The sequence below is a fragment of the Plenodomus lingam genome (genome assembly GCF_022343315.1).
Source record: "Plenodomus lingam strain CAN1 chromosome Unknown scaffold_20, whole genome shotgun sequence".
In the NCBI taxonomy this organism is placed as follows: domain Eukaryota; kingdom Fungi; phylum Ascomycota; class Dothideomycetes; order Pleosporales; family Leptosphaeriaceae; genus Plenodomus; species Plenodomus lingam.
This window is the reverse complement of record NW_027093974.1, coordinates 907,285-930,335: the sequence shown is the minus strand read 5'-3', so window position 1 is coordinate 930,335 and position 23,051 is coordinate 907,285. Positions and strand designations below refer to the sequence as shown.

The 23,051-nt window shown below is 52.7% G+C and overlaps 6 protein-coding genes across 6 annotated transcripts; 2 read left to right on the top strand and 4 right to left on the bottom strand.

The window, feature by feature from the left end:
- Positions 1-286: 286 nt before the first annotated feature.
- On the top strand, positions 287-3,360 carry IAQ61_011297 (uncharacterized protein; the record flags this gene model as incomplete). The annotated part of the gene is made up of 5 exons (XM_066099138.1): positions 287-323; positions 585-840; positions 896-3,027; positions 3,100-3,272; positions 3,325-3,360. The coding sequence occupies 5 exons, from the start codon at positions 287-289 to the stop codon at positions 3,358-3,360; spliced, it is 2,634 nt and encodes an 877-aa protein (XP_065950657.1).
- A 1,444-nt stretch (positions 3,361-4,804) lies between these two features.
- Positions 4,805-7,007, bottom strand: IAQ61_011296 (uncharacterized protein; the record flags this gene model as incomplete). The annotated part of the gene is made up of 4 exons (XM_003843795.1): positions 4,805-5,663; positions 5,716-5,986; positions 6,040-6,154; positions 6,210-7,007. 4 exons carry the CDS (start codon positions 7,005-7,007, stop codon positions 4,805-4,807), a joined length of 2,043 nt encoding a protein of 680 aa, XP_003843843.1.
- On the top strand, positions 6,872-9,558 carry IAQ61_011295 (uncharacterized protein; the record flags this gene model as incomplete). Its single annotated transcript, XM_066099137.1, has 4 exons — positions 6,872-7,023; positions 7,284-7,741; positions 7,830-8,981; positions 9,047-9,558. 4 exons carry the CDS (start codon positions 6,872-6,874, stop codon positions 9,556-9,558), a joined length of 2,274 nt encoding a protein of 757 aa, XP_065950656.1.
- A 2,062-nt stretch (positions 9,559-11,620) lies between these two features.
- IAQ61_011294 (uncharacterized protein) lies at positions 11,621-12,676 on the bottom strand (the record flags this gene model as incomplete). The annotated part of the gene is made up of 1 exon (XM_003843793.1): positions 11,621-12,676. The coding sequence occupies one exon, from the start codon at positions 12,674-12,676 to the stop codon at positions 11,621-11,623; it is 1,056 nt and encodes a 351-aa protein (XP_003843841.1).
- A 664-nt stretch (positions 12,677-13,340) lies between these two features.
- Positions 13,341-15,261, bottom strand: IAQ61_011293 (uncharacterized protein; the record flags this gene model as incomplete). The annotated part of the gene is made up of 4 exons (XM_066099136.1): positions 13,341-14,746; positions 14,800-15,020; positions 15,069-15,138; positions 15,189-15,261. The coding sequence occupies 4 exons, from the start codon at positions 15,259-15,261 to the stop codon at positions 13,341-13,343; spliced, it is 1,770 nt and encodes a 589-aa protein (XP_065950655.1).
- A 1,234-nt stretch (positions 15,262-16,495) lies between these two features.
- Positions 16,496-19,908, bottom strand: IAQ61_011292 (uncharacterized protein; the record flags this gene model as incomplete). Its single annotated transcript, XM_066099135.1, has 8 exons — positions 16,496-17,302; positions 17,359-17,498; positions 17,550-17,999; positions 18,141-18,312; positions 18,569-18,697; positions 19,136-19,280; positions 19,409-19,473; positions 19,879-19,908. The coding sequence occupies 8 exons, from the start codon at positions 19,906-19,908 to the stop codon at positions 16,496-16,498; spliced, it is 1,938 nt and encodes a 645-aa protein (XP_065950654.1).
- Between the last annotated feature and the right edge of the window lie 3,143 nt (positions 19,909-23,051).

Below are 23,051 nucleotides of genomic sequence, written 5' to 3'. Positions count from 1 at the left end.
TTGTGGTGGAGAGAGTTGTGTGTGGATGTGGATGAATGGGGGCAGCGAGAGTGAATTGAGAGGCGGCGGCGGTGAGTAGAGAGCGAGCGGGTGTGTTTAGCTTGTTAGCAATGCGGGGGAAGGGGAATTGGGAAGGGTTGTTTCTTGCGGTGGGCTGGGGCTGGCTGGGCTGGCCCGCTGGCGTAAGGCGTCTTGGTCTGGCGTCGTTAGGTATTCCATGTCAGGAATCGAATGGTGGGTGGATGCAGGGATTCTGCTGTCACCCTGGCGATAGCGGCTGCCCGACATGCCAAAACAACCCGCCCGCTTTTTGCAACACCACGGTAGGAACAAACGTCGACGCCACTACACTCACTGCGTCCCCCCACGCTTGTCGCTGTCTTCTCACAAACCCCCAATTACCAAGCCTTCTCGTCATCATCGCCAGCCTTAGACAGAGCACGCAACTGACTCTGCTGCGACCACTCTCCCCTCCCCATACCAGCAGTAGTAGTAGTAGTAGTAGCAGCAGCAGCAACAGCGCCGCACACCCCGCTACCATCGCACGTCACATCAATCACATCATCACATCATGGCGGATGCAGAGGAAGACTTTAGCAGCCTTCCCCTGCCTGATCGCTTCGTCCACAAGAACTGGAAAGTCAGGAAGGAAGGATACGAGGCCGCTGCCAAAGAATTCTCGCTCGCCGTGAGCGAGTCAGATGCTGTTGTGCGCCAGTTCATCAACGATGCGAGCATATGGAAGGGCGTTGTAGGCGACTCCAACGTCGCAGCACAACAAGAGGGCCTGAGCGCATTATGCGCCTTCCTTGAAGTTGCTGGACAGGCAGGATGCACGCGGTAAGAGCTTCGCATTGGGTCTCGTGAGCTTCGTCGCTGATACACCACGCTCCAGAACGCGGGGCAACACCATCACAATAATCGCCGAGAAGGGCTTGCCCTCGACACGACCGGCGGCCAAGGCAAAGGCACTCGAGGCCCTGCTGCTATACATCGAAACCGACAAGCCCGATCCAGTCATCGAAGAACTCCTACCCGTACTCTCTAACAAGCAGCCCAAAGTCATCGCAGCAACATTAGATGCACTGACGCAAATATACCACGCCTACGGATGCAAAACGATAGAACCTAAGCCTGTCCTGAAATTACTTCCCAAGGTCTACGGCCATGCAGACAAGAATGTGCGCGCAAAGGCGCAGGAGCTCACAGTCGAATTGTACCGATGGCTGAAAGAGGCTATGAAGCCCCTCTTCTGGGGCGATCTGAAACCAGTGCAGCAACAGGATCTCGACAAGCTGTTCGAGAAAGTCAAAGATGAGCCACCGCCAAAGCAAGAACGTCTGCTTCGATCACAGCAAGCCGCCAAGGAAGCCGCACCAGCTGCCGGGGGCGGAGAGGAAGAGGAAGAGGACGAGGAAGAAGCCGCGATCGATCTCGAGCCAGAATTTGAGGCTGTCGACGTTTTCCCCAAGATCCCCAAAGATTTTTCAGAGAAGCTGGCGTCAAGTAAATGGAAAGACCGAAAAGAGGCTTTGGACGAGACCCACAAAGCCCTGAACCATCCACGGATTGCAGAAGGACCATTCGATGAGCTAGTACGCGGCTTCGCCAAATCGATGAAAGATGCCAACATCGCTTGTGTGGCAACAGCTGCCAATTGTGTTGAACTCCTGGCAAAGGGCCTTAAGAAGGGCTTCAACAAATACCGTAAAGACATCATGAATGCAATGATGGAACGGCTAAAGGAGAAGAAACAGTCCGTCACCGATGCCATAGGCGCTGCGCTTGATGCTGCTTTTGCCTCTACCACCTTTGCGGATTGTCTGGAGGAGATACTCGAGTTTTTGAAGCACAAAAACCCCCAGGTCAAGCTTGAGTCGTCACGTTTCCTCATACGGTGCTTGAAGAGCACACGTGATGCCCCTACACCAGAACAAGCCAAGGGAATAGCTGAAGTATCCACCAAGCTACTAACCGAATCGCAAGAGGTGCAACGATCTGCTGGTGCTGAGGTCCTGGGAACACTATGGAAGATCATGGGAGATCGCGTCATGAATGCACATCTCGATGGACTTGATGAGATCCGCAAGACCAAGATCAAAGAATACTTTGATGCTGCAGAGGTCAAAACTAAGTACAAGCCAAAGGCGGCCGCGCCACCCAAAGCTGCTGCTCCTCCCCCAGCAGCTGCGAAGAAGGTTTTCAACAAACGACCAGCCGGGCCGGGTGCGAAGAAACCTGCACCCAAAGCTGCAGCTCCACCACCACCGCCACCACCAGCCGAAGAGCCTCTAGCACCAGTACCAACATCACGTCCAGCTGCTTCCAAGTTGGGGGCGCCCAAATCTGGTCTGGCTGGACCTAGACTAGGCGGTTTGAAGAAGCCAGGTTCAGGACTTGCTGCTCCTTCACCGAGACGTTCGGTAGTATCACCACCTCCGGAGGAAGAAGAAGTTGCGCCACCACCACAACCAAAGTTTGGGGCTGGACGAGGTCTTGCTGGACGTCCTCTCGGTAAGCCTGCTGTCGAAGCTCCGACACCAGCGCCTACACAAGCACCCTCTGGGCTCAGCCTGGTTGAGCGTGCGGAACTCGATGAGCTTCGCGCGGAGGTTGAACGAGTCAGACGGCAAAATGAGGAACTACGAGCAGAACGATCAAAACTTACGTCGCAGATTTATGAGCTGCAGAACCAAAACGCCCAGCTCATCGAGGATCACACCCGCGACGTGCTGTCCATCAAGGCAAAGGAGACACAGCTCGTACGCGCCCGCTCAGATTTCGAAGCTGCGGAGCAAACAGTTCAGAACCAACGACGAGAGGTCGACCGCCTCAAACGCGAATTGCATCGCCAAGTTCGTGCTCCGTCTCCCACGAATACTGACCTATCGGAACAAATATACAGTGACGACGTCGCCCATCATGCGAACGGTGCACGGAATACCGATTCAGGGTATGGCGGTCATGGGCTGTATGCTAGGAGAGAGCGGAGCTTTGCCGGTGCGCCAGCTAGCCCAGGTGGTGAGGGTAAGATGAACTTTGATTCTCTATCCCGCCCAGGTAGCAATTTGAGTGGAAAGCTAAGTCCTCGTCGCACAGATGCCTCTGCTAAATCATCGATGTCTTCACGAGGCAATGGCCAGACAAGTCCCACGGAAAATGGCACAAGTCGACTCGGAGGTCCGCAATCATCCGGCGCATCTGGTGCAGAGAGTTGGAAGCGTGCTGCCGAAGTCACACAAAATCTGAAGCAAAGAATTGAAATGATGAAGGTAAATCAGGTTTCCGCTCGCATACTATGGATTCTAGCTAACTCAATTCCAGGCCAAACAAGGGATTGGACGACCACCACCGCAGTAAGCACTGGGGCTTTCGCATTTGCCTTGGCATGTGGCGTCAATATACACACTGAGGCTTTCCACATTCACCCGCTTTCATTATCTCGACGCTGCTCACCTAGACACCAAACAGCTCTTTGCAGCTTGTTGCATATCTAGCATTCCAAAACGCTTTATGTGTGCATCTTTATCTGTAGGCATCTCCATGGCGTTTGGCTTGGCGGGCATGTCACCACGGTGTTGGTGACTGGGGACGGCAAGGACCGAACCGAACTGGGGGCTGGTGCGGCTTTGCATACACCCTGTTTGGGCTTTTTCTTTCCGGACCAAGAAGGCAAAACGGTCCAGAGCATAGTTTCCTTTGCGAGATTCCCCCCTGTTTTTATTTTTCTCATACTTCCGTGTTCCTGTACGCTTTGCTTGAAAAGAAAAGCTTTTGCCTTTTCAGTGGAGTCGAAGTTGCGTGTAGGGGACTGAGGAAGAACGGAATTGTGTTGTGTTTGTTGTGCGAGTAGTAGTTTTCCGAGCCTTGCATGGTCTAGCTCAGTCCACTATTCACGCTTATGTAGAGATGAGTCTGACCCAAGCGCGATTCTTCGTTTTGAATGATTAAAGTTTGTTTACTCGTCTTGGTCGAAACTCGGTCTTGTCTGTGATGTTCTTCGTTGCTGTTGCTTGTCGTGCTGTCTGTCTAGGTATGGAGTCAGTGCTTGGTTTGGCGGCCAGGACGATGGTTGGATTTTTTGTTTAGGTTCTATGGGGGAGATGGGTAGGGTAAAGTAGGGTAGGGTAGGGTGGACGTGCAAGACGCTCTTTTTTGGGGAGGGCGCCGGTGTGTCGTTTTGTGAGGGCTGTATACTGCAGATTTATAGTGTTTGAATGTGTGTTATCTGGATGCTGTATTACTGCTTTTTCATTCTGATTATGCAGTGCCTGTCCTTAACACTGAGATGAGTATTCTTTTACATGGAAATCATGTTGCCTCAAGAGTAAACCCAAAGATGCGCGATCTTTGACAAACCACAACTTAATATTGTTTTACTTGTATTCTTGTCTAAGTCTATTGCATTACTGGTTTCTCATTCAAACGCCTGGAGGTTTGATGCTGCGTTGTATTCATTGGTCCGAGAAGGAATTGCAATACTGCGTTTTGAGGCTGGGTAAAGATGTGCACGTTTCTGATGGAGGGATTCCAAACGAGATTGTTCATTCATCCATTATCATTATTCGTATTGCTCGTTGTTACTTCTCATGCGATCCACTTATCCAGTCACTGATTTGAACCCTGAAATGACCAATCCTGTATGACAAAAACCTAGTCCGCAAAGCGAATGCGAAGGCGTTAATTTGACAAAGACGTACACACATTCATAGTGGCTCAAAACTCTAACTTCCAATGTCCCAAATCCCAATATACAAACGTACATCATCGCGTATTCTTCGTCACTACTTATCCTTCCATCAACTTAGACAGTGCCCGGTTCAAACCACGAAATAACGCTGAAGTGTTCATGGACGCCCTGAATCGTTATCTGAGGATGGCCCTCAGCAGGATAGTAAGCGACAAAATCCAGATGTTTGTCGATGATCTTCATCTTGATCTTGATCGTAGGTTCGTATCGGTCCTGACCTTCGTCGGCGCCATTTGCCTTGAGCAGTTGGAGGTAGGGTCGTATGGGCATGAGGTCGAAAACAACTTTTCCGATTTTGTGCACCTTTCCTCTGTTCTTGGGGTGATTGCGAATATAGTAGTCTTCTGTACATTCGTCTGAGGCGAAGAGTTCGTATTCTGCTATCCATTGGGTGGTGTGGGCTGGGGTAAAAATGTGCATGCTTTCCCATCCGTATTCGTGGACGGATTGGGCAGCTCCTTGTCCCTTTTTGATTATCCACTGGATAGTGTTACTGATATACTCCTCGCCGTCTTCCTCGCACATTTCCCAATAATCTTCGTGCTGATTGAGGACATCTTTACTGTAACGATCAGGTTCGTATCGCAAGTGATGGTAGATGCCGATGCTCTGACATGGTATCTTCGCCGGTCCGTTAGTTTTGTCGAGTGCTCGCTTCAAGGCACCCAGGGCAACGCCAGCTGCTGCAGTATTTTGAGGAGCCGTAATGATTGTGATGCTTGTGCCATACTCAGCGTTGATCTGATCCAGAGTGTTTCCCAGATATTCTTTCAACGCTGGGGAATCACCGAAACCCCCGACTAGGACGACCTTGTTCACTTTCGTGCGGGCTTCGATTGCGTAGAAAATCTGGTTTCTCATAAGAGTTGCGATGGTTTTGAGACTTGGCGCGAAAAGAGCTTCCATATCATCACTGTGCTAGTTAGTCACTGTATCTCTTAAATGTATCGATCGACATGACTTACAAACTCAAGACGAATGTACCTTTCTTTATTCGATCGTCACCAGGAATGGCCTGCAGGCCTCGAATCCGAAATGCGTAAGATTTATTCTCGAGGTCCCTATGATTGAGAGAGAATGAACGTTTGGTCCAATTCTCGAATTGAGGTAACACCTCCGTCTCAACGATATGCTCAATTGTATCGTCGCCTGCAGCAGATATTGTAGCATGCTTGAGAAGTGATGTCGCAAACTCGGAAAATGCTCGATTGAGGTCACCAGAGCCACATACCGCCCCTTCACGTGAGAGTTAGCATAACTTGCCTCGTAGTACAGATGTTATAACAGACCTGAGGTAGGGTTGACTTGTCTGCCCAGTCGAAATGGGAAGTCACGTCCGATCTCATATACACCAAGGTCGATAGTCCCACCGCCACAGTCCAGCAGGAGAAATGATTCTCCCAGCTAACAAAGGTTAGTATGAACTACTACGGATGCCTAGAGCAGTCAATTAACTCACATGATATTTGCCAACGTGTCCACTCAACGTGTGCATAGCCGCTGCCTCGGCTTCATTCACCATAAAGAGGTTACATTGATTCTGAGGGCCGATACCAAGGTCAACTTTCCTGAGCGCTGCCTGTACGCACGCGCTCATGATCTCATTTGCAGATGGATCCCAACATACCGGGACGCAGAATGTTACCTCCACGGTGCTACAGCTCTTGAGGCCGTAGTCCCGAACCATGATATACTTTGCGTGCTGCAGATAGAGTTCCAGAAGGTGGCGTATGACATCTTCGTTTTTCGAGATGATATGCTGTAACTTGAGCTCACCCAACGTCTCATTCAACTTCTTCTGAAGGGACTTCAGGTGTACGGTCTTGTCCAGTAGCAATTTGACGTTGACGATATGGCCGGCCTCTGTAAGGCCGTCCTCGTAGACGCTCGGATGATTGCGGCGTTCTTGTATTTGATAGCCATAGATCCTCTTGTGTGTAACGCCGGTAGATCCTTCGCTCTCAGATGAGAGGTACAGGATCTCTGTGGGCACTTGCATGTTCACGCGGCCAGGTTGCGGATCGTCTGGAAACTCCTGGAGTGTGAATGGTGCACCGCCCCGGATGCTACACGCTACTGAGGTGAACGTCGTACCGAAATCGATACTAATACTATAGTCATATGAATGAACTTGGTGATACCTGGCCGTTGACGTGCGCTTTAGTGGGCGCTGAGAATCCAGTGAGGGCTCCTCACCCAGTCGTGCCCGAGTCTTCTGTGTTTTGCCCAGTGGCCCAGTGCTGCGTGCTGACGCCATTGCATGGGTGGGTGTCGTAGTATTGAATCAAGAACCGTTAATGAGATGTTCTCATGAGTGAGGCGGGAAGGTAAATACGTTGTTGTTGTGCTGACGTAACAGAAGCGAAAAGTGGGTCCAGAAGTGAAGGTGAAGGTGAGTTGACCCATCTGCTACTGTCCGACAATCACATGGTCAATAGCATGAACAATAGATTAGAAATTATCATGACAATAGGAAGGCCGGTTGTATGCACAATAGCATACGTACGCATACATACCACGAAAGCCATAAAAGTCGACCTGAGCCCAAGAAGTTCAGCCAATTCAACACCTCGACCTCAAACTTTCTCGACTGTGATAATCCCAAGATAACCAGCATGGCTCCCAAGGCCTCGAAACCGTCACGGTGGACAGACGAAGAAGTTGCGTTTCTCCTAAACTATGGCGACGAATGCCTGCACGACAAGAAGAATTTCCGGGATACGAGCGAAGTTGCATTGCTTGCATTCACTGGACGAGAGGCGACCAAAGCCACTATCGCCAGAAAGATCACAACCTACTTGAAGATGTGTAATCCAGACGCCGTCTTTTCGGATTTCACAGAACAAGGCCTTCGATGCATTGATGCAAGCGTACTTTCCGCGAGCATATTGACAGCGCTGCGTCAGCAACGTCCAACACACATTGGTGATCTACAGTTCCGTGAGACTGAAGAGCCATCAGGACCTGCTGAAGGCGTAATGAGCGGTGTAAGTAGCCTTCAATAGCTTCATAAGTGAGCGACGCTAAGTACATGTGCAGGGGAGACAGCGCACTCAGAAGTCGTACCGCGAATCCTCAGTTGCCGAATCCGATTTGTCAAAAGAAGACCCAGGAGACGCAGAATACGTGAATGATGCTGCGCGCGTTAAAGGCAAGATGCCTTCTGACAGTAACACTGTCGCCGTGTCCCAGGCCAAAAAACATCTCGATAATCATGTGTCCGCGGGCGGACAAATCGAGCCAAAGATAAGCAGCAAGGCGGCAGGAAAGCGGAAGGCCTCTTCATCCGAAGTGTTTGATTTGGTCAACGACAACGACACAGCGCCTCCCCCGAAGCGACCAGCCCACGACAAAGGACTACTTCCGACATTGGAGTCATCGAACTCTGGCAACACTCAGACTCAGGGACAAGCTCCTCTGTCGCTTGCCTCAATCAACGATCAATCAGAAGATATCTCAAGAGATAAGCGTGCAGATAAACCCTGGGTCCAGTCTCCTGGAGAATCTGAGCCTGAGCAAATCTCGGAAGGCAACATATCTCTTGTAACCCGTCACTTTTGGGGGAACAAGTATGCTGCTGAGGGCGCATCGCAAGCGGAATGGCAGAATCGAACCGATATCGAAACTCTCCAGAGACAGTTGAATCATCTTAACTCACTGGTCATGTTCAAGTTGAAGAGGGACTTGACACATGAAGAGATTTCGGACACAGAAGTTAGGATTCTCCTCGAGAGGGTCGATGCCGAACGGATAGGAGGTCCGGCGAGATTGGCCAGAGAGCTACTCGATATCGCGAACGACTGCCGAGCAGCCAAGGACGACGCGTTGGATACCCTCAAAGCAGCTTTCAATTGGCACGAACCTGGTACCACGCTCATGCATCCACCTATTCCCACAGCAAGGGAACTGGTCAATACTTGGCGCGATGCTGAACATGGATATAAGGAAGCTTTTTCAAATGTGCTTGCATATTCGATCCAAGGGGAGGTTCTCACCGATGTGTCGGCTGGTTACGTTGCATGTGCCATTGACGGTCTACTGGCGGACTCTAGCAACCCGGTAAGGTCGAACCTGATGTCTGGTCTCGGCATCCACCTTCAGAGCGGACATGCTATGCGGGCTTTGATGAGCGCGCTCTTCTGCCGCTGGCTCTTTGATACACCCGACGAATTATGTGCAGATCATCACAGTATGCCGCAGCTTCTGCAATATCAGACTATCGCCTTGAGTGGTATGTACATTGATCTCAATAGCGCCGATATGACAGACTAATTATTACAGATGGCTTACCGGAAGTACAGCGCCTTGACAAGGTCGCCTTTAGTGCGTTCTTCGCGACTGAACACTACAAGACAACTACCTTCCCTATAGTAGTTAAGTCCTTCCTGAAGCATTTCGACATCATCACTAAAGTTTGCCCCGGCGCCCTGGGTCTCAACAACACTGGAAATCCAAGTCACTGGGCCGCGGAAGTCTTGAAGCTCAAACAACGCCTCATGATCAGTCCTCACGACTATCGAGTCTACTTCTGCCATCCCGGGATCCCATTTGACCGTGAATGGATGAAAGCTGAAAATCTCGAAGGCGAAACGCTCAAGCCAGAAGAAGTTGGGACCAGGAAAGTTCGCCTATGCTTGTTCCCTGCGCTTGTCGAGCAGGATGCCGAGGAGTTCGATGAGGGTCAGCGCATGGAAGACGCACTCTTCAAGAACAAGAAATTCCTACCTTCCTGGGAGGACAGGAGCAAATTCGACGTGAAGAGAGTGAGGGGAAAGGCGGCTGTACTGGTGGAGGAAGCAGAAGCGTAAAGGCATTTTTTGGGAAATTTCTAATATATCAAGCACTCGTGTCACATGTCTTTCTCTAAGACATACAACGAGTTGCTGAGAACGCCTATGTGACGCTCAATTATTATGATAAAATTGATTATGATAAGAAATATGAACAAAAAATTACGAGACAGTGTTCCATCGATGCGTGAAATATTGACATTGTGTTATACGTGTAGCTTGCTTTGACCGAACACAAGTCGCCACAAACTTAGTCAAAGGGTCCTCTACGTAATGTCCCAACTAGACTATCACCTCTAAACCAGCGAAATTATTGTTATGCCTTTTCTCACGCATATAAGCGCATGATTCATGTGCTGAACTGGATCAGAGCTTCTACTTACGCTCATAATGATCTAATCGTTGGTAATCCTCCATGTGATGTTCAAAGTATAAAATGGTCCATTTCTATGAGCCAAATCCCGAGTCTCGTTCTTGGGATTTCCAGTGAAGGCCAGCATTTTAAAGGATCTGCGACTACGCCCAGTTCCACTTATCCTATCATTAGATAGGACAAACTATATCAATAACGTCTCACTGTCGCTGTGTCCCGTCATCCATGTAATCCCGATGAACTTTCTTAAATCAGGACTTTGAGTTCAAAGCTGGAGCGACTTCACATCATGTAACTGCTGCTTCTCCACTGAGCAATCTAGGTCTGTGTGACAAAAGTTGCAGCTTCATATTTTTGAACCAACTGCTGAGGGAAGAAGATGGATTTACTTGGAATAAAACAAACCGTCATCTTCCCAAGATATACTATGGACTCATTTCTCTCCGCCCGATGAACAACCGGATCCTTGAATAACAGGGTCCTTTCAATGCTACATCTTTCCACAACAGTTGAGTGACAAGTCGCATTGAAGTATCCAACAAAACTGTCAAGATCGCCGTCATACAGTCCAGTCTATTGATAAATTAACAAGATGACGAGCTAGACACTTGCGATCTACCTACCGTCCGCATAACAGACCCTCCTTCACCAAGCTCCAGGCTCCCCAACCCAAACGACCGACCAACGAGCCAAGGAATACATACCATCCGAACCCCCTGGTTTACAATACAAAATCACACACAGCAAAAAAAAACCCCCAGCAAACCTGTCGCAAAGCCCACGAACCCAAGAGAAAACACAGCACAGTGGCCTTCAGAAACCACATCACCGCACTCCGGCACAGACTATGAGCACAAAACCCCATACCAAAAGCCAACTCAAGCCATCAGCAACGAAAACATCATGAACGCCAGGATCCACGATGTAAGCCATTTTACACAAACGACTTCAATCAAACACAACAATTCGCTTCCGAAACGACACATGCAAGTTTTGCCCCGACGCCTGGGAGATAACTGCATGTATGAGCGCCAATCCCCCCCCCCTTCACACATATACTCCCATCGTGTTTTCAAACCACCCAGGCCAACCCATACACACCTGCAAAACCAATCTCCACAAAACCACCTCCGACATACCAAACCCTTCGCTTACAATACCACATCTTCCCCATACAGAGCTACGTATGCCACACCATAAACACCGGATTCCACATGCTCATGCGCAGAAGCGTAGAGTGCGAATCCCAACGGAGTATAATGTAGCAAGTTCCCAAGCTGAGTGGCAGATGGACAAGTGGGCGTGATGACTAATCATACTGGGAGGTATACTGGAAGGAAGAGGGAGGGCTAGGTGCGGGGGGAGATCGGGTGACAAGGGAAGAGAGGGAGTTACTAGGGGTAATGGGGATGAAACTGGGGGATAAGGTAAGGGTGCTACTATGGAATCAAAAAGACCTAACAGACACAAACATATAGATATGCGCAGGGGCGAGGTCAAGGTGAAAAGGCGCTTGGGATTCTGATTTTCAAGCCAGACTTTATTTCTAAGAGGGGGCAACAAAGTCTGGGATTGCGGGGGAGATGGGTGCGGAGAGTTGATATGAATCTATGCGATATACAAAGCAAGCACCCTCATCACACGCACATGTACACATCAACGGCGCAAAAAAATAGAAGAATAGTACCCCCTCCCCGCCAAATACGTCTAATGCCGCTCAGGCATCTGATGCTGCCTCCTCAAATAACTCGTCTCATCCAGCATATTCTGCAGCCTGCCCTCCTCCGCCACCACCCGCCTCACACTCTCACTCACATTTCCCTCGAGGACAACACTACAGCCGCGGGGCAGCCACCTGAGGATATGAAACGCATTCGCATAGACGCTCGTGGCGCCGCTGACGCCGCCATAATCTGGCAGGCTGGCGTGGAGGACGATTCTAAAGGTCTTGAGGCCCCAGCAGTAGCGCAGTCCGAGGCGGACGAGGTCGGCGAAGCCGTCCAGGATGTCGTGGTGTGAGGGTATGGTGAGGGTTACGTGTTTGATGAGGCTGCGGGAGCGCTGGTGTAGGGTTGAGAGGGTGTGTATGCCGCTGAGGAGGCTGAGAGTGAAGACGTTGTCGCTGTAGAGCACTTGTCGAGCTTCTTTGTATATCACGCTGTTTACGCGCAGGAGTTGGGGGGAGATGGGGTCGCGGAGGGGCCGTCGTTCCGGGATGGCGCTGGGGGTTCGCGGGACGGGGCGGGGTTGGGGTCGTGGGGGTGGTCGCGGCCAGAGTGTCTTGTTGTTGTTGTTGTTGTTGTTGTTGCTATTGCTGCTGTGATTGCTATTGCTCTTGCGGCCCTGGTTGCTGTTACTGCTGTTGCTTGGGGCGGCTTCGTCGTCGGATTTGTCGGGGGCACGTTCAGCGTGGAGGATGAGCGGTTCGTCGCGGACAAGGGCTTTATGGTAGACGTTGATGCGAAGTTCGGCGGGAAGCTTCATAAAGGGAAATGTGTTTGGAGGGCAGCGGGTGAGGGTGTTGTTATCTGAGGCGACATCTTTCTCGCTGGGATTGCTCGTCTGAGGCGTCAAGAGTCCGCTTCGTAGTCGTGTCGTCCAGGGCTCAGGCCTGGTGGCTGTTGAGCGCTGTTTCGTCTCATTGGCCTCGGTCTTCGCTCTCGTTCTCCTGGACACTCTTCTCCCGCTTGCCTCGACTGCCTCTTCAGGTAGTGCGACGCGCTGCGCTCTCTTCCCCAGGATTTCCCGCCGCGGCCGGTCCATGGTATAAAGTCTATCGTATCTTCTGCACGTCGCACAGGTGCGAGTCAGTCAGTCAGTCGGATATGTGCTGTTGTGTGATGCGGCTGCTTCCAATCAAAAGTCTGTCATGACTCGGGCCCAGCAGCTGTGTTGTCGTCCTACTCTATCAATATATTGTACAAAACAAACATAAGCTGCTCCCACTCCCAAGACGTGTTTCCAAGACTGGTCGCATAACCGTAGTGGAGAAGGTTTCACGCGGGAGTGCGTGGGTGAGCAGGGGTACAATGCAAGCCTGGCGGGGTCGGCAGCGCCCTGTGAAAGCTGCTCGGAGGGGTTAGCGCGAACCGCGAACGACGTACATGACGGTGCATGCATTACGTCACGTGCTCGTCCCAGTGGTCACACAACACCTCATCTGTAGTAGTCGCCCAAGAGCGGGGGGCCAGGGGAATCATCACAAATACCGGGTATATATTAACATGGCTCTGAATTCAAAAGGGAATCACGTCTACTGCATGCACCAGGTCTCCTCCCTACCACCCTCAAACTTCTCTGTGACGTTCCATGAAACAGTCATCGTTTCCCTCGATGACTTCATATCGAGGATATTCCACACCGCAATGAATAACCAGATGGAAATGCGGAAAAAATAATACATCCTATCCTCTGCACAATCGGCCACCTATAGATCAATCAGATTGTTGGCACCTGGCTGGCGGTTGGGCTGCTGTTGGGCGCCGAATGGGTTGGCACTGCCGTACGGGTTGGCGCCAAAGTTACCAGCGGGTCCGGTCTGAGCAGGCATCAAGCGGTTCTGTTGCGGCAGGCCAGTGAATTGAGAATTGAGAAACGGGTTATTGCCAGTTGCGTTGGCGTTGATGCGATTCAAGCCAGAACCAGCCGAGTTGACAAAGGTTCCAGGGGCCGTGTGCTGAGCAGGCAGACGAAGATTGCCAACGTTACCAAATGTATCCTGCCCTTCTCCCGTGGCAAGGAGAGAATTGAGTCTTGCAGTGTGGGGGTCCATTTCTTTTTGCGGCGCTTGTTGCTGCGGTGGCGGCGGTGTTGAGAAAGATGCAGAGTTATTGAATGGCGTATTGCTGAACTGCGTCTGCGTCTTTTGCTCGGACAAGGTACTAAGTGTTGGCTGCGTGAAAGATGGGGTCGTCTGTGGTCGGCTGAACCCTTGGGCAAAGGGATTGTTAGAGCCAGTAGGCTGAGGCATCAATGATTCCTGCGGCTTGTTCGCAGCCCATGGGTTATGGCTTCCAGGCTGTAGGCTGTTCTGATCCTGCTGTGGTTGTTGCTGCTGCTGCTGTTGCAGCTGCTGTTGTTGACTCATATCCCCACCAAAACCACCACCAAATTGTCCATAGGGGTTGTTCATGTTGAATGAAGTCTGCTGGGGCTGAAGGGGCTGCTGCGGTTGCAAGTACTGCGCCTGTGGATTTCCGAACTGGTCAAAACCAGCAGGTTGTTGCTGTTGTTGGAAACCGTTGTAGCCACCATATCCGTTCTGGAACCCGGTTTGTTGAGGCTGCATGCCAGTGGGCTGGGAATATGCGTTGTTCAGGAAACCAGTATTTTGGGGCTGCTGTTGGTTCTGGTCCACGAGATTGCCAAACCAGTCAACTTGGCCCTGCTGCTGATAGCCTTGGTTGTTCCCAGTTGGCTGATACGAGGTCGGCTGAGCAGGCGCATCGCCAAACAAAAGATCCGCATTCGTCTGCTCCAGCTCCTTCCGACGCAGCTCTTCCTCCTCTTTACTCAACCTGATGGCCTTTGCTAGGTCGTCATCGTCGCCTGCAGCCGCACTGCTACGTTCTCGGCGCCTCTTCTCCTCTTCCGCCTCGTTCTTGCTTGCCTCAAGAGCTAGCCTGAGCTCGAGATCCTCTTCCTCGTTTCGACGCGTTCGGCGCTCATTGATCCTAGGTGGCCTGTGCGAGCCTTCGCCGTTGTGGTGTGATCCTCCTGGGAACTCTTCGATGCCTGTGACTCGTGACTTCCAAGACTTGCGGTCGGCGCGTTCTGCTCGCAGCCGTTCCTCGTCCATGATGAGCGAGGTCAGCTCCTTGGCCGCCATTCGCACTGCAAGGGGCTATAAGTACAGTCCATAAAAATTGTCGTATTGCCGGACCTACCATTCTGGCCGACATCGCGACCGTCTTCATCAATGTGCTGGAACTCTCGCAATGTCTTGATGATGTAAATGTTCTTGCGCGCCCACGTAACTACGAGCTCAGAACCTTCGTGCAGGCAATAGTCGAGTACTTTGAGGGACTTTAGCACGTGGCGCCAATTCTTGCCCCGGTCGTTGAGGCGCTTGTCCAACATGTCCATGACCTGATAGAAGTCGGTCGAGCTACCGGGGCTGTTAGGGCGGCTTCGGCAAGGAGCTTGGAAGTCTTACTTGTTGAAGGTGATCTGGGCGATCTCGGCCATGTCGGATCCTACTGGACCCCATGGATCGTTGCTGGTCGCTGTGCTGGTCAGTCAAGGTGCATGCGGGCAAGAAGCGCTGACTACATACCATTGCGGACCTTGACTTCGACCTGCGAGTAACCCTTGGTCACGTTCTTGACACTCCTGACAACTTTTGACATGCTGGAATTTTGTGGAGAGACTCGGCAAGACAGCCAAAGAGAGCGCGCGACCCGTTGTTGCTGGTGATGTGTGGGGGAGTTGTGAGAACGTGGTCGGAACCTGCAGCGCTGTCACGTATGACGTTGGCCCGAGCGAGCAAACGGCAGTCGATCAGGGAAGGACGGGCCGTGAGACAGCTAGGAGATTATGCGCAGCAATGAAGAGTTCGACTGTGTTTGAAAGAGTGCGACAAGACGGTGGCAAGCTTGGTGTTGAGTCGGAGAGGCCAAGCGACTCCGCGTAATGGGCGCCGGCAGAAGCGGCCAGTGCGCGGCTATGATGAAGGAGGTTGTGCACGGCCACAGTCATTGCGTATCGCCAAGGTCGAGGAAGCCCCGACTGATCCACCGTCTGCAATCTGTCAATGTCATCAAAGGTCGATCTATTGCATCTACAGATGACAGTGACTTGGGGGACAAAGTTTATCAGATCTGACACTTGGAGACCTGGTTCTTTTCCCAAGCGAAAGAGAGTCTGGCTGACACATCTGAGAGCCATTGTACCTCCGTCAGACACGGCCTCACATGAGCATCAGAAGGCATAACCGATAGCTGTTCATTCTTCACATTTTTTGGCTCTACTTGCGCAGAATTTCTGTAGTCTAAGGGCGGATGTTGATCCTTCATTAAGTACCAGTCTAGTGAGATTCCGTTCATGTATGCGCCGGAGAGACAGAGACCAACAACACCCCCAAAAGGCGAGCCAGACGCCCTTCCTACCCATCTCGCGCGACAAACGCCCAACTCCTGTTATCCACATCTAGCTCACTTTGAAAGCTGTGTAGTGGTGTCCAATCGCCAAATCAAAGAAGATTGAAATAATGAAAAGTCGCGACAAAAGAAATGAAGGACTTTGGGATTACAATGGGGGAATTCCCCAGCAAGACGAAAGACGCTGTAAACCTCCAGCAAGCTTGTGGAATCCGGCGTGGACTGTGTAGGAGGCAACAGGAAATTACACGCCAGCTAAAACGTAAGAGATTTTTGTTAGGACACAGGGGTATATGTCCTGCCGAGAAACACCAGGGTAACAAACTCGAGAGCAGATTGGGTTTGTGATAGTGATACATGCGAATAGAGCCAGCATGGTTTGCGGCAAGCTATTCGTGAACAAAGCACCACCATCATCATTGATCATCAGCATTAGCCGATGCAAAGGTCTGGAGTGATGACATGAAAACCCCTGGAATGAGTTCTAGTTCGAGGCAGGAACCCACATGTCATTGCCCATCCGCTGCTGGTTGGGGTTGTAATGGTCGGGATCAGTGCTGGTCGGTCGCCGAAGAGTGGGATTCTGGTAGTACATGCTGTTCTGTTGCTGATATTGCGGCTCAGGGTAAACGTAGCCATTGTCGGCGCCTCCAGGAGAGGGAAGAGCCTGTTGTGATGGTGACTGCCAGCTCATGGCTGTCATATGAGGACTACCATTTGCACTGTTGGTTCCAGACTGGTTGTGATTGGCCGTCGTGGGAGGCTCAAGTATCTGTGGTGGGCCATATCCGCCACTGGGGTGAGAGGTGATGGGCGGTCGTGACCCGCTAACGCTGGATGCGTACGATTGTGGAGTAAGGGCTGGCGAAGCACGTGGGCTAGGCTGGGGCATCTCGTTACGCATATGAGGGGGAACATTCATGTTGCCCGCGTAGGCAAAGTCAGAAGTCTGACGGTGCATGCCAGGGACGAAACCTGCACCCATGCCATTGGCGGGTGAGAGGGAAAGAGTGCGGTCGTTCGGGGAGGGGGTGTTGAGGGGAGACGCAGTCTGAGAGTAGTCGCCGCCATCAGAACGACCTGTTCGGCTGGGAGCAGTAGCCCGCGAAGCCAGGGCAGCAGCTGTGGCCGCGGCAGCCTCTTCAACGGTACCAGTGTGATGATTCTGGTGGCGGGTCAAAGTAGTGCGGCGCGTAAATGTCTTCTGGCAATCCGCGTACGGGCACTTGTACGGCCGCTTCCCAGAGTGAATGCGACGATGGCGAGCCAAAGAACTCGAGTCACTGAATGGCTGCAGCTTGTGTTAGAGTAGGCTCGACACACACAAGGGACGCACAGTCAACGTACCTTGCCGCATCGTTCGCACATGTGAGGCTTCTCGCCAGTGTGGACACGTTGATGGACGGTCAGAGCCGAGCGCTGAATGAACTGCTTGCCGCAGTTGGGGTAGTCGCACACATGGGGACGGATGCCGCTATGGATGCGCTCTGTTGGACGTCAGTGCACAGTCTTTTGATGTTGCGGTCCAAGCTCCTTACCATGACGTGCGAGGTCACTGCGTCGCGCGAAGCCCTTACCACATGTCGAACACGCGAAGGCTTTGGGTGGACCCGTGTCGGACGCGGGTCGACCACCATTGTGCTGGCCCTGCGCGTCTGGCAGCTGTTGCTGCGGTGCATACGTGTGGTCTGGCGGTTGAGGAATGTAATTGTTGTTGTTGAGCATGGGCATAGGGGCCTGCATTTGCGAGGGCGAAGGGTAGCGCATGTTGTTCATGTGCTGGGGAGTGAGGGCGGGATAAGAGGGGAGCGGCTGTTGGGGTTGTTGCGATGAGTAACGCGACGAGTCGGACGGATGGGGCGAGACGCCACGTTCAGAGCCGTTCTCCGACTTGATGCGGCCGCCGTTCATGTAGGGCGGCGCACCGAAGTGCTGCTGCTGCATCTCGTGCTGCATGGCGTGTTGCATGGTGAAGTTCGCTGCTGTTCCTGCGTAGACTGTTAATCGCGTGTTCAGAATCGAGTCCAGCTCCATTCCTGATGCAGCGTCCTCTCGCGTGACAGGACACACCGGCTCCAGGGCACACACAGCAGGAGTCGGGGCAGACAAAGAAACGGGGTGGTGCGCACCAGATGAGGGAGCAAGCGTGTTTGGCGGGCTGGCGGGAAGCCTCGCGGTCACAGGCAGCGCAATGTGATGATGCGAGCGGTCAGAGCCGTTGGACGACAAGTCGAAGTGGCCCGTTCTGGCAGTTGGAAGGAAGTTGGATCGGGCCGCGCGCAGGTCAATGCAGAGGTTGCACTAGATAGATGGTGAAGTCAGTCGGGCAGTCGGACAGTCGAGCGCAGGTGGCAGCCGCGAAGCGTGGGTGTGGTTGCAAAGAAAAGAAGGCGTCGTTCGCGCGCCCCCCCCCCCCCCCCGAAAATGTCGGTCTGGCAGTCACGCTGGCCACGTCCAACGAGGGTGAAAAGGGGAGCGGGAGCGGTGAGTGGGCGTGCAGCGGGACAGGGCGGGCGGCACGGCATCAAGACGAGCAAAGGCGGGCGAGGGTACGTACCTTGAGCAATATGGAGCCCTCAAGAAGGGCAGGGCAGGGGATGGCGGTGAATGGGGGTTGGACGTGGTGTTGAAAGGTGCAGGTACTTCTTTCCTCAGTTGCGCGTTGCCCAGAAAGTGGAAGTCGGCGCTAGGCCTGCTTTGGTTGGGCGAATCAAGGATCCGCGCAGGCAGGTGCGACCCAAAGCTCCCTGGAGGCCGCCGCCGCTCTGCACGTCAAAGGCGGCTGGGCAGACGCAAAGACCTCTTTTTCTCTCGTTCTCCTGGCTGGTGCTCAGGCTGCTGCACTTCTGGACAGACCGTCAGTCTCTCCTCCTCCTCGTCGTCGTCGTTGGTCGAATGTATCTGGGGAGAGAGAGTTTTTTCTTTCTTTCTTTTCTTTTTGCCGTCAGAAATCTGTGCACGTCGTGGGCGCTGTGGAATCTGCTACCCCTCTCTCTCTCTCTTTCTCCACACACTCACTTATTCACTCACACTCACACACACACACAAAGCGGTGACTGTTGAAGGAAAACGGCTGATGTCGGGAGAGTAGGGTGAATGGATGGCTGGATCCCTTGGACCGTACACTCGATGCTGCAGCGATCCGCAAAAGTGCCTGATCGAAAATGCTCTGGACCAATGCAAAGTCTGCAAAGTCGACGGTAAAATTGCCTGGGTTGATGATGGATTCCCGGCCAGCAAGCAGCAAGAGAATGAAAGAGTTCTGGTGGCTACCTCTAAGCGTTAGTCCCGTCCAGTAAGCGGTGGGTGGAGTGCCAGGGACCAGTGCTGACTGTGTCCTGTGGGAAATTCTTGGGTGTGGAATGCTGCTGGCTACCAGGGGAAGGGCGCAGCTTACCGTGCGAGATGAGATGCAACCGCGTCGATGGACGTTTCAACGGGTGGATGTTGTGTTTGGTGATTCTGAAGGGTCGCAAGATGGTCTTGGATCACGGGGGTCAGAGAGTGTGGTGGTGCAGGTAGATCAAAGTAAGAGGCGGGTATGCATGGCCCTTAGTATGCATGGCCAGAGGGAGTTCAAGGACGTGGTCTCAGCTTTTGCCAGTGTCATGGCGAAGACGTCTGACGAGCCGCGCTATCCTTGTGGTCATCTCCCACGAGGGGAGGCTACAGCTTCAGCATGACGGCTCCTAGCCTCGTACACACAGTTGATAGTTCTCCGCTATGTTGCTAGTAGAATCGTTGTCCAAGCCGCTGGGGCAGTCCTGCCATGTTGGGCAGATGAAGATCTCCACACACACACACACTCTCTCTCTCTACTCTCTCAGTCCAAATCAACCCAACCAGTCACCACGGTACAGTGCGTACCATGATAGGAAAAGGCAACTGCGGGTGCATGGCTACAGGCTACAGGCTACAGGCTATCCACAGTATCTACTGCGAGCGTAGCCATGTAGCCTGGCCTCGTGCCCAGGCGGAGTACCACGGCCCCTTGTTGGTCGGCGTGGGCGAACAGGGCGTCTTTGCACCGTCTCGGACAGAACAAAGATGAGGAGGGTGTGCATACACACGCACACAACAGCCACCCACACCCACAAAGAGCAAGACTGCAATAGGTATGGCAAGCTGCGATTCAGCGGTTCCTGGAGAGTGCCGGGATCAAGAGAGCATGGGCCCGATTTGGAAGCCGTGTGGAAGGCCGCTAGAAGGAGGGAAGGCGCGCGATGCATGGACTGCTCTCGACACCCAGGGCAGCCTGGCTTCCGCGGCAGGCTGCCGCTTACCCTCCTCCTGGCTTGCTCCTCTCCCCTCTCTCCTCGTGCCACCACTCGGCCCGGGCTCACCCAAGATGACAGCGAGACACGGACAAATCAGGTGGACGGGCAGAGAAAATAAAGTCGGTTTGGAGCCTGGGGACAGCTCAGTGCCACTGTACTATCGACACAACAAGTAACATAACGCTGTCCAGTTGCGGGCCGGGCTCAGTCGCGTTGGGGCGGTGAGTCTTCAGTCCAGCATCAGCGTTGGTGCAGGCCCCCGGTCCAGGGCCTGGCGCCTTGCTCGCCCTCCTTGTTCTGGTGAAACAACCCCTGATCCACCATGTATGGCAAGGTAGATACTTGTATACAAAGATAGTACTGTGGATGTGTGTGTGGATGTGTGTGTGTGTGTGTGTGTGTGTGTGTTGTGTGTACATGCATGGATGGAATAGAGTTACTGGGTGGCCTGCAGGCAAACCTTCCCACCGCCATCGATGCTGGACTCTGCCGTAGGTCGTTTGGGCACGCCCCGATGGCGGGGGCTTGCAGCTGGCAACACACGGATAGTTCCCCAATCGACAAGCCATGACCCTCTTTTCCACAAGGGATGTGCACAAGCAGGGAGACAGGCAGTGACATCATGCTCCCAGGTCAAGCATGCACCACATAAACTCTACTATAGTGTACCATACATGTGCCATGTACATATGTAGAGCATGGTTAAGGTACGGTACCTATGGTAGAGCAGACAGAGGAGAGCAGACTTGCACTGTCCCTGCTGCCATTCCCCTTTTTTTTTTCTTGGGTGGGGGAGGCAGCACATGTCGAGTAGGGGTAGTTAGGGGTGCCTACGGTAAGCAAACCGGTTCGTCAGTCCACAAGCAAGGAATGACCTACATGGCCACAAGTTCCCATTGTCTCGTCGACTAGAAGTGCCAGCTTCCACTCACACCAGCAGCATCAGCAGCAGCAGCAGCAGCAGCACCGAGAGATGCATACAATAGTTGGCGGTACATGCACAAGTGGTGTAGGCTCGTCAGGTCGACGGCACGCTACCTGCTAGATCCCTCCGTCTGTGCAGTCCCAACCGTGTCCCGGGAAGAAAGACCAGTGCGCATACCAGTACCCGAGATCGACCGTGAACCCGAACCCTCCCTTTGTGTTTCAGCCATCCAGCCCGGCCTCAAACCTTGTGTGCTTTTGTACTGGTTAGCTCATGGCAAGGCTACACTTGTTGCTATCACAGTCGCAGGTACCGTCGTCTACACACTCACTACTCACTACTGTGCTGTGCTGTATTGTAGCTGTAGCTAGCCATCTACCCTAGCCCAACTCCTGAACGCCGGTCTTTTTGTTTTGTTTTTGGCATGCGTTTGCGCCCGTCTGCGGCCAGCGTACGTACGGGTAGGTACCCTTCTGTTGCCAACGTTTGGCAGCCAGGATATCCGATCCTGGTAATTGTGCATGCCATGTACTGTCCACGTGTAGAAAAGTTCTTGTCCCACACCGCCGCATCAACGGTCTATTGCACGGTTACCATGCCAGACACAGACTGTCCAACCCCCGCCTCTCCCCACCACACCATTTGTCTTGTTCATCCTCTTCCTTCCTCTTCCTTCCTCTTCCTCCTCCTCTTCTTCCTCCTTCCCCTCGTTCCAGAAAATTACCCACCCTGGAACCAGCCAGCAAAAGTTGAAAAATTGAAAAAAAGAAAAAAAAAAGAAAAAAAAAAGGGAAAGCGCGACGCTCAGACAGCAAAAGACCCGCGCAACACGGAGCACTCTGCTCGCCTTCCCCCCCTTTTCCACAACCACACTCCCCACTCCTGTCCTCCTCAGTCCCAGTAGTTTTCCAGAAGATTGCCCCCTTAAGCCCAGCCCCCTTCCCTCCTTCCCCCTTGCAAAAATCGCCGAAACACGATGCCGGGAGATGAGCTGGGTCCAAAAGTAGAAGCTGCCGTAATCCTCTTTTGGCTTGGTTTCTTTCCTGCCACCCATTCCATCCGCCTTTTCTCTCTTTCTTATTTCTCAGCCCGTTTTTTTCGGGCACGTGTGTGGGCTTACTACTGGTGCGGTGGGGTGGACGAATCACAGGCAGTAGGGTTGTGTCGCGGGAGCGCGTGCAAACCCGTCTCTGACTGCTCTCTTCTCCGCTCATTCAACTTACCGTTCCTTCCCCCTCCCATTCCAACCCCCTCCCGGCATATCCAGTGCAATTGTTTGTTCTGCTCGTCAAGAGGGGGGATCGGCCCTACTATGCTGTAGCGTAGGCATATTCTGCTTACGCTACCTCCAACACCTATCCCAAAACCATCCTCCATCATCCTCCCACCCCCTTCCCCGAAATTTCAAATCTTACCATGGCACAAATAACCACCGACCTGCTTGAATGGGACTCGGCCGCCTGTTCATTCAGGAGGTGGTGATGATGGTCAGGACCGGAACTGGGTGTTGGTGTGTGCTAGTCCGTCCATCACACAGACAACAAAAGTACACCCCCATCCCCCCTCACCACGCACACATTGACACTTTTGTAAATCCCAACCCCAACAAACATCCCCACACACACTCTCTCTCTCCCATCACCGCGCACGAGCAGTGAAACCACGTGCATTTCCCTCCCCCGCCCTCCCGCAACCCAACCCCAAGCTTCTTCCCGCATGGGCTTGCTGTGCTGTGCTGCGTCTACCCTACCAAGCTATGTCCCCAACGGCCTGGAGCCTTTCCCCCCCCCTCCCTCCCAAAAGATGAATACGTTCCTGCAACGTTCGCGGGACGCTTG